Here is a 10640-nt window from a genome sequence, read left to right on the forward strand (position 1 = left end):
AAGGACACTTTTGTGGGGCCACCATTCTGCCCATCACAGACACACGCCCACCTCCTGGGTCTGGTGAGGATGAGGTGGGACCACACTTGGGAGCGTACTTGGCTCAGAGCTGGCCCCGGTGTTTCTTTCTGATTTACACCCATATTTGTCTTTGGTGTCCCTTGCCCCCTTTCTGGATCATTTCCCTGGGCCCAGACTTCCTTCATTAGGGTCCTGAGCGTGCATGCTCTATCCAGGTGGGCTTCTAGTCTCTTCAGCTTTGTACCTCCAGCGCTCGTACACAACTGGCCCGTTCCAGGTGCTCAAGCATTTGACTCTGAGAGGAAAGCCCAGAGAGAGGACGGTGGGTTCTCTGACGGCATGAAGCTTTAATGGTGGGGGATGGCAGAAAGATGGCCTGAAATGGGTGGGCAGGGCTGCATTCCTTCTGGAGTTCTAGGGGAGAGCCCGTTTCCTCGCTTTTTCTAGCTTGGGGGTGGGGTGCCTGCTTTCCTTGGCTCGTGGTCCTTACCTCCTTCTTCAAAGTTAGCAGCATAGCATCTTCCAGCCTCTCTCTCTCTCTGTGTCTTGTATCCCTTATCACATCACCTTCTGTGTCTGTAACCCTCCAGCCTTCCCTCTCATAAGGACTCTTCTGATCACATTAGGCCCACGAGGATAATCCAGGATAACCTCCCCATCTCTGCATCCTTCCTCATCCCATTTGTAAAATCCTCTTTGCCATGTAACGTAACATACTCAGAGGTTCTGGGGATTAGGGTGCAAACATCCCTGGGGACCATTATTCCGCCTACCATAGAAGGAGAAAAAAAGCATACCATTCAAAACATTCTGGTTGCTTGAGGACAGGGAAGGGGAAGTCAGGGAGCTGAATCAGCAGGGGGAAGGGCCCCAAGCTCAACACTGGGACAAAGGAGACACCGGATCAGCTCTGACCTGGCCTCCTCTGCCCTAGGCTTGTGTGTCTAGGGGTGGAGTGCGGTTTCGGTGTCTGTTCTTGCCAAGTCGGGGGCTCCCAGGGAAGAAGTTGGAACGAGAAGTGAGCCTGGACTAGAGCCAGGAACTGGGGTCACTGAAGGCTCTGTGTCCTACGAGGCAAGTCATTCCCCTCTTGGGGTCCCTGTTCCCTCCCCCAAGTTAAGTACGATGGTGTCAGATCACATGAGGTTTACCTTCTGAGGTTTCTGGACTGGCTCTGGATCTGCTGATGGGGAAGCATTCAGACCCTCACACTCTTGTTGTTATTATGAGAATTAAATGAGTTAATATGTGTGTTTAGCGTAGCATCTGGCACACAGTAAGTGCTCAGTGAATATTAGCTATCAGTATTGTTACCACTGTTCATCGAAGCAGAAGGTGGATATATGGTTTATATCAAGAGCTAAACTTCTCAGCATAGCCCTTCTACCTGGGAGGCTCCGCAACCCCCAGGTCGCTGGATTGATCTGCTGACTGAAACTCAGGTTAATGACCCCAGAGGAGGATGGATCAATGGCCAGGGCCCTGACCTTGGGTTGGATGGAGACACTGACCTCCTGGACCTGTCTGGTTTTTCCAGATTGTCTCCAAGCATCAGAGACTCCTATACGTGTACGGCTGGGGGGGAACGCCTTAGCCACTGTGTTCCCCCAGCTGGGGAATCCAGGCTGCACAAGCCGTCTTCAAGCCTGTGCTCACCTTCTATCAGAAGTGGGGCACTTGCTACCTTGTTTCTAAACAACATCCTTGTAACGAGCTAGAGTCACCTTTTTTGTTTTGTTTAATTTAGAATCCAGAATTGTGGCATTGGGAAGGGACTTTAGGAATCACCTAGTCCATTTATTTCGTCCTCTGGGCTTACCTAGGGACCTGCCTCCCTCAGCCCTAAATGATCAATCTCATGCAGAATTTATTCCTTAGTTGATCTGTTCCAGGCCCGGAGTGGGCACTGAGGATGTGATCAATCAGACCCGATGATGCCTGGAAGAGTGCCCTATGCAGGTAAGCTGGGAGGTAGCCTGTATAGCCAGCATCTCTGTCCAGTTGCTTAGCGAGGTACCAAGTGCTTAGCGAGCCTGCAGGAGGCAGGCGGAGACCTGGACTCACCCTGGGGTTTAGGTTCCAGTGTTTGTTTGACCTTGGGCTGGCCACTTTATTTCCCCCAGTCTCAGGTTCCCGTCTCTGTAAAATAGTGATCTACTCCACAGGGTAACTGTAGGGATGAGCCATGAAAACAGTACAGCCTCGAGCACTTAGTAGGTGCTCAAGAAAAAAACAAAACCAAGAACAATGGAAAAACAGGTGTGAGGGGGCAGGCTGCCTGCTAAGGGTCCTGGGAGGAGGTGACATTTAGGGAGCAGGTTCCCAGAGCAGGGAAGGAGGAGACGGCAGGGTCTGGGGGCGGGTGAGTGCTTGATGTTGTCCCCCAGCCTCCTGCTCTGAGAAGCCCTGCCCCCAGGTCTCTGGAACTTTTCAGATTCCTGGGGTGCTCAAGTCCCATGAATGGCTGGGAGGCTCTGGAAGGGGCAAAATCACACAGCTGCCCAGATTTCTAGAAGTGTGTGTGTGTGTGTGTCTGTGTGTCTGTGTTTTAACGTCCTATTCTAAATAGCTTTGTTTTCCAAGGATCATATGACCGCTCCTCCTCCACCCCCGCTGGCTATGGGCAGGCGGGGCGTAGGCCGGCGCGGGTGTTGCAACTTCGGGCCAGAAAGTGGAGATCAGCTGTCGGGCGGCGGCCACGTGACCCGCCCCGGGGATAAATGCACGGCGCGGTCGGGGCTCGGGACGTCGCCCTCCGACCCGCCTCCTCGCGCTCTATCCGAGCCATCGGAGCCAGCACCGCAGCCCGCACCGAGAGCCGCCGGACAGATGGAGCAACCGCAGCCCGACAGGCAAGCGCAAGGCGGCGGGGCAGCGTGGCGGCGGGGCGGGGGACCGGCCTCTCCCCGGCGGGGCAGCCCCTACCCTCTCGCCGAGCTCTTCAGACAGAATGGGGAAGCAGGAAGCGACCTCACTGAGCAGCTAGTCACTTGGGCTTTGGTCTCGGGAGGAGCTGGGTTCTAGTCTCGCCGGGTAGGGTAGTTGGAGGGATGAAAGGTGATTTACATGCCTGGTTCCCTGGCTGCGGGTGGGTGAGCGATGGGAGTGTTGCTATGGACTCCAACTTTGTTCTTGGCGTTGGACCTGTGAGTGTGGTTGGAGGATTCCTGCGGCTGCAGGAACCTGGGTGACAGTGCCTGGTTTTCTTACAAGAGCCCCCTCTTGGCCACATCCATCTCTCACTAGCTGTTGATTGCCTGGGCAGGACAGCAGCTGAGCCAGACATGACGGAGACTGCGGTGTCCCCACTTACAGACGAGGATGGCACAGTTGAGGGAGGCAGCAAGGCCAAGGGCTCCTGGCTAGCAGGTGTCAGAGCTGGGTTTTGAACCTTGATCTGTCCACCTCCAAATCTGGCTCCTTCCCTTTTCCTAAGGATTTGATCAGCATATACAGAATAGGAGATGATGCTTCTGGAAGGGGTGCAGGAGAGAAAGGAGAAATGACAATTCTGTGGCTTCTTCACTCAGACACTTTGGTGATGAGCATAACATGATAGGGGGTCATGAGATTTGAATCTGAAACCTCAACAAAGTTAATGAATTAAATCTTGGGCCTCAAATCAATCAAAGCAATTGCCACATTGAATCTGAGGGTTCACCCCGCCAACTGCTGCTTCTCCCTGGGTGGTGTTGCCTCCTCTCTTATATTGAGAAGAACTGGTACCAGGATTTCCCCGTTGGTTTTGGGGACCGTATTGCATAGTGTTTTATGTAATACAGTTAATTTGGGGTTGCATCTTAAGGCGCTTGGGACTGTGGCCTGTGCACTAGATGGAAGTCTGGATTTCTGCAGAGAAGCCTGATGAAAGCCAAAATCTCTTGAAGGCCTGCCGACAGGTGGGCGTACCCTCAGAGGCTCAGGAAGAACCCTGCTCAGAGCCATCCCCCTGTTCACCTTTCTCTTTTCCCTCTGTAGCATGCCCCAGGATTTGTCTGAGGCCCTGAAGGAGGCCACCCAGGAGGTGCACAACCAGGCAGAGAATGCCGAGTTCATGAAGAACTTTCAGAGGGGCCAGGTGACCCGAGAAGGCTTTAAGGTATGTGGCCAGGTGGCAGAGGGTGGCCAGTGGTGTAAGTGGGGATTGGGACCAGGGATGCTGAAGGACCAGATAGGCATGACATTGAGGCTCGGAGAGGGGAGGTGACTAACCCAAGGTCACACAGCATGTGACCTATGTGGTGTGACCCTGCGTGGTATTGTGGAGGGGGTAGGGCAGTTGTACCATCAACTGACCACCTAGTCTGTGCCCAGCATTTTATTCCTTGATTTCTTTTTTCTTTCTTTATCTCTTTTTCTAAAATGGAGGTACTGGGTATTGAACTCAGGACCTCGTGCATGCTAAGCATGTGTTATACCACTGAGCGATATCCACTCCCTCATATTTGATTCCTAATCTGTGCCTCAGCCTTGATAAGGAAGATGAGGCAGGGAAGGCTCAGAGAGGTTAAGTAACTAACAGAAGATCACACAGACAGTAAGGAAATGGGAAAGGCCAAAATCAAACCAAGACTGGCCTCATTTCAGAGCTTGTGCTTCTGACCTAGTTCTGGTTTGCCTCTGAAAGCAGAGGGGTGGCGGGGTGGGGTAGTATTGGTTCGAGCCACAGCGCATCCATTTCCTAATAGTAAGACTGTGGGCACCTTATCTGACTTCCCTCAGGTATCTTCTCCTTGTGAGATTTTCAACAGCAGAGTTTTCGTCAGGGCACAGATCTATGTGAGGCAGATTTTGTTATTTCCTGGCACAGTTGTGAAATTCATGCAGAGAGAAGGCAAGCACTTGACAGAGAACCAGAAAGGTGCTGGGTGTGAGGCTTGTTGGAGCTGAACTGTGGGGTGGGGAGCTGGATCCCACCATTCCTGCACCCCCTGCCTTTTGCTTTCTGGACACACTTCCAACACAAGGGGTGCTTCAGTGAAGGGAGATTAACACACAGTTCAAGGGCCTTGGGCTATGGCCTGTGGATGCTGGGTTTAGCTCTTTCTCCCTCATCCTTCCCATGATGTCTCCGCAAAAAAGATGACCAACACCTGGTTGCTGTGATGTGGCTGGGGAGGTGGATGTTGGAGTATCCCATCCCCAGGCACTGTAGACTTTTTTTTTAATTATTAAATTTTTTTTCTTTTTTTGAGGGGGTAAGGGGAGGTCATTAGGTTTATTTATTTGTTTTAATGGAGGTACTGGGGATTGAACCTAGGACCTCATGCATGCCAAGCATGCACTCTACCCCTGAGCTATCCTTCCCCCTGCACCATGGACTTTGGATCCTGAATATCCACTGATGGCCCCAGTGCTCACTCAGATTATGCTGAGGGAGGTGGCATTTTTTTTTTTTAAATCACCACGGCTTCTGATTTGAGTGCTACGTGCCAGGCTGCATCCAGAGCTTTTAGCTGCATCAGCCTGCTCGACCCTCGACCCAGCCCCACTTGGGGTGTGGTCAGGTGATCTCTCTCCGCAGGGAAGGGAACAGAGGCCTGACTTGCACAGAGTCACTCCCAGACTTCAGCTCGCCCAGAGAGGGCCAGCGGCTTACCCGCAGTCACACAGTTGAGGACTAGCTCAGCCGAGTTAGAACCCGGTTGCTCACAGGTGAAAACACGAGCTATTTTCTACCAGGCTGTCCGGCTTTCTGCTCTGGTGAGAAATGGGGCTGCTGTGAAGGTGTGTGGCTCAGAAATAACCTGGGAACCTTAACCAGAACTCTTAAACTTTGTCCTCCTTCAAACTGAAACTAGAGAATTAATGTGTAATGGGAGTTCCCTGAGCCAAGGGGCACTGGGCCCGTCACCCAGCCCAGCTTCCAGCGGCGGTGGGGTTCTGAGCAGGCCTCCAGGAAGGAGGATCACGCCCTGCAGGTGGTCACCCAGAGATCAAAGGCCAGAGTAACACCCTCATTCAGGTCCTCCCTTGCTCCAGAGCCAGGAGGCCCCCTCGGAAAGCCTGGGCTTGCCTTCAGTTTCATTGTCTCCTGGCTGTGTGACCTCCGTGTCTCAGACCCTCTCTGAACCTTTTCTGTGAAATGAGAGGTAGCAACTCCTTTGTAGGATTTTTACCAGGATTAAGCGAGGCTGCGTGTTTTATCCAGCGTGAGGAAAGGGTTTTAGGCTCAGAAAGGGCTTGAGGAAATTTTTCTCCTGGGACACTCCCTCCGACTGCTGTGTGGAGAGGACTGGAGGGGCCAGCCAGAGGTGGGAGCCCAGCCTGGGGTGGGGATGTGGGTCTATGTTGAAGGCAGTAGTGTGAATGGGGTGGATGGGGTCTTATACATGGCAGCGGCCTGACCTGCTGGCTCTGGTTGCAGCTGGTGACGGCCTCCCTGTACCACATCTACGGGGCCCTGGAGGAGGAGATTGAACACAACAAGGAGAACCCGGTGTTCGCCCCGCTCTACTTCCCAGAGGAGCTGCACCGCAGGGCCGCCCTGGAGCAGGACTTGGCCTTCTGGTATGGACCCCGCTGGCAGGAGAGCATCCCCTACACGCAGGCCACGAGGCGCTACGTGCGGCGACTCCACGAGGTGGGGCGCAGGGAGCCCGAGCTGCTGGTGGCCCACGCCTACACCCGCTACCTGGGCGACCTGTCCGGGGGCCAGGTCCTCAAGAAGATTGCCCAGAAGGCCCTGGACCTGCCCACCTCCGGGGAGGGTCTGGCCTTCTTCACTTTCCCCAACATCGCCAGCGCCACCAAGTTCAAACAACTCTACCGTGCCCGCATGAACACCCTGGAGATGACCCCTGAGGTCAGGCAGAGGGTCCTGGAAGAGGCCAAGACCGCGTTTCTGCTCAACATTCAGGTGAGGGTCTGGCCACTCAGGTTGGCCACCACCTCTCCCAGCTACTCCTCCAGGGACATTTCTCTTAGAGCAAGGGAGGGGGCTGAGGGTCACGGTTAAGTGCAGGGGCCTGGGGTCGGGGGTCGGGGCAGGGTTCCAGCTCTCCCCCTTACTTGCTGGGTGATCTTGAGCACATCCCTCCATCGCTCAGGACTTCAGTTTCCCCATCTGTAAAATGGGGATACAGTGGGACCTACCTCCTAGAGTTTCTTGTGAGGGTTAAGTGAATTTGAATCGATAAAGGCCCGATAGCAAGGCCGGGCGCAGGGTCTGCCCCTCTAACCTTAGCTACTGTTACTGGGGCCACGAGCAGTTATGGATGTAGCGCACTGGGACAACCCGGAGGCCCTATGGGGACTGGGTCTCCTGGCTTGTGCTCTCCTGTGGCTTATTCCCAGCCTGGGACCTCAGAAGAGACTGGAAAAATGCCCCTTCCTTGCATTTCCCTAAAAAACGACCACCGCGTAACCCACAAAACCTGGTCAGTCCTCCAGGAAAAATCTGTGTGTTTCAGCGAGGTGTTGCAGAAGGAACGGGAGGGTTGGAGCCAGAGCCCCATCGGAGGGCTGGCTCTTGCTGCCTGACCTCTGGGTTAGCCTCAGCCCAGGCACTTCATCTCTGGGAGCTGCAGTTTCCTCACCTGTATACTCTGGCTAATGATTACCACGGAACACACTAAGGATAGATTTCACCAAGAGAAATGAGAGAAGGCAGCGGGCTGCAGCAGAGTGCATCCCTTAGGGGACCACTCATGAAACTGTGCTTTGCAGAGGGACACAGGATCAGGGCATGCGTGGTGACCAGGAACCTCAAATTCAGGATGGCTGTTAGGGGAGCATTTAGGGGAGAGCAGGCAGGCGGGTCAAAGGTACTGGGACATCTCTTGTAAGCTGAGTGAAAGGTACTCGATGCTCAGTGTTTTTCCTGTGACTTGTTATGTCCTAATGTTTCATAACCAAACCTCAGACCTTACCTTCAGCCGGCCTAGCACCACCGCTCACTGAGATGTGTGTCTTTGGTTTTGCAGCTGTTTGAGGAGTTACAGGAGCTGCTGACCCGGGACGCCAAGGACCAGAGTCCCTCGCAAGCACCAGACCTTCACAGGCGGGCCGGCAGCAGGGTGCAAGGTGAGGGCCTCCTGGGAGCGGTGTTTCCTCTGGGCCCTGTTGGAGGGGCGTCAAGCCCAGCTGTCTGTCTCCAGCATCACTTGATTGTTCCCATCTTCTCAATGTTTTAAATGAGAAACTGGATGCAGTTGGAGGGCATGGGGCCCACCCTCAGTGGATGACACTGGGCACACGTGAGACTCTCCAAGCCTCAGTTTCCCCAGTTCCAGAATCAGGAGGGTTGAGCTGGTTCTAGTTCATTGGCTGGAAAGAAAGACGTGCACACACAGGGCCCTTGGAAGTCATGGCAGATCCCTCCTCCCTCTTAATTTAGGTTCCATTTGGGGCCCTTTAATGGTTCCTGAGCAGAGACCCCCTGACGTGGGGCAGGGGATGATCCAGGACTGCTTCTAGCTATTACCCTGCTGGCAGAGGGTCTGGGAAACTCCCCAAAGCACCGATGTGTTCCACAAAATGCCCCCTCCCTGAGCCTGACACCCCCAGGGGCGGGAGTGTGTCTTTGGGAGTCTGGGGAGTGGAGAGCGGGGAGTTCAGCCGCTTGCTTGGCAGGTTACCTCAGGCCTTTGCTCCTGGTGCCACCTGAGCCCACCTGCCCTGTGACTTTCTCACTGTGCTGGGATGGTGGCCAGGCCTGATGGGATTGGCGACCTGATGGAGGTGAGGGGACTTCACCTGGATGCACCAGTTCTCAAAGGGTAGTCCCTTGGGTTCCCCTGGAGGGGACTTTCTCACAAAGTGGTTGAAAAGGGAAGAATGGACAGCTTGGAGAGATAGTAAGCTCCCCGTCTTTGGAGGTATTCAAGCATGGCTAGAGGGTGACTGCTCTGTGCTCTGGCAGCATCCTGGCCTTGAGTGGGAACTGTACTAGACACTGCTGAGGCCCCCCCCCCCCTTGCTTTGTTTTCCTGTGACATCAGAAGTGCCCACCCCTGTCCTGGTGTTGACACTGTCCCCTTTCTCTTTCAGGCTCTACACCCACGGAGACGTCCAGGGCCAAGCCCCAGCCCAGCATCCTCTCCCAGGTGCCGCTCGTCCGATGGATCCTCACACTTAGCTTTCTGGTGGCAACGGTCGCTGTGGGGCTTTACGCCATGTGAACGCGAGCATGCTGGCTCCTGGGGGCCGTGAACTCTTCTGGAGAGGGGCGATCTCTTGGCTGCCTTCCTTACTTGGGCCTGGGAGGGGAAGGGTAGAGGCCGTTGCAGCCCCTGCCCTCTCCCTGCGTCCCTCTTCCTCTGGGAAAAAGGAGCCTGTGGCATCTTCCCCAACCAAAAGCACATCCAGCCAGTGACCTGAACTTCAGAGTGAGATGACGGGTCCTGCCCGGCCCCTCAGCACCCTCCCTACCCTCTGTTCCTGCAGCAGAGCCCAGAAGATGTAGCCAGAGGTGGCAGCTCCAAATGCCTCGGATCTGCGGTCTCCTTGTTGACATGCTGTGACCACTTTCCCCGTGGGCCATGGCGATTTTTATATAAATGTGCAGAGATGTTCTGTCTTGTGTTTCCGTCGTTTGTGTTGGAGCCACGTTTTGTCCCCAGCTCAGCCTGGACTGTGGTATTTTGTCGTGTTCTGTTCTGTTTTTATAGCAGGGTTGGGGTGGGTTGTTGGGGGTGGGGGTTGGGGTGGGTTGTTGGGGGTTGGGGAGGGAGGCGTCTAACAGCACTGTGGCCTTGGTCTCTAACTTTTCTGTGAAATAATAAACTACATTGCATGATAGTAACTTGAAGTGTTTTTCTTGGATTCTATTCCCCTTGGAGAACTGACCTTTTCCTCACTTGTTTCCTGAAAGCCTGGTGGGGAGGAGGGGTGAAGGTGTGAGTGGCAGGAGCTATTTTAGGATGTTGTGCTCTGTTCTGAGAATGTGGGGGGGTGAGCTTTAAGAAGTTGGTGGGCGAATCTTGGTGGTGAACCCTGCTTGATGCAAGAGAGCTTTACTGAAGACAGGATTCCCTGAAGTGAAGCAGATTCTGGGGTGAAATTTATGTGTCCTGTATAGTAAGTCTTAGGGATTAGAGTGAGATTCCCTGGCTCAAATCCCTACAACTCCACTTTGTAGCTCTGCCTTTGAGGTTAGTCATGAACCTCTCCAGGGCTCAGCTGTATCACCTTTAACATGAATACAGGCTCACCAGCCTGCCTTGAGAAAAAGCAAATGAGATGTATGTAAAATGCCAACATTGTACAATGCTGACTCCTATTACAAATCAAGGGAGATCAGTGTTTTGTTAATTTTGCAGTGATTCTCGTGCTGTGTGAGTGACCTCACCTGTGTCATCTCAGTTCATCTTCAGAGAGAAGCTGTGAGGAGTGCTACCACTCTCTTGAGGGTCAGAAAGGATTTCAACCAGGTCTGGCCAGCACTAAACTAAGATGTTCCCACTGCCTGATGTCCTGAAAGCCACTGAAATAGTGAAAACGCACTCTCCCAATCTCGAGAGTGAAAGCCCCTTGCTGATGTTGTTATTTGGGAGGGAAGGGGGACAAGGCATTTCCTTATACGACCAATACGTGAGGACTCTGTCCCTAGTCCTGACTTTGTCACTAAGTCTGGAAACTTGGTCAAGTCACTTCTAGTCTCCTTGTGTTCAGAGGCC

At 53.8% G+C, this 10640-nt stretch overlaps 1 protein-coding gene across 1 annotated transcript; it reads left to right on the forward strand.

Moving 5' to 3' along the window:
• Nucleotides 1-2695: 2695 nt before the first annotated feature.
• On the forward strand, nt 2696-9766 carry HMOX1 (heme oxygenase 1). Its single transcript, XM_032492109.1, has 5 exons — nt 2696-2873; nt 4000-4120; nt 6389-6880; nt 7947-8046; nt 9013-9766. The coding sequence occupies exons 1-5, from the start codon at nt 2851-2853 to the stop codon at nt 9141-9143; spliced, it is 867 nt and encodes a 288-aa protein (XP_032348000.1). The 5' UTR covers nt 2696-2850; the 3' UTR covers nt 9144-9766.
• The last annotated feature ends 874 nt before the right edge of the window (nt 9767-10640 follow it).

This window comes from Camelus ferus, chromosome 12 (genome assembly GCF_009834535.1).
Source record: "Camelus ferus isolate YT-003-E chromosome 12, BCGSAC_Cfer_1.0, whole genome shotgun sequence".
NCBI lineage: Eukaryota > Metazoa > Chordata > Mammalia > Artiodactyla > Camelidae > Camelus > Camelus ferus.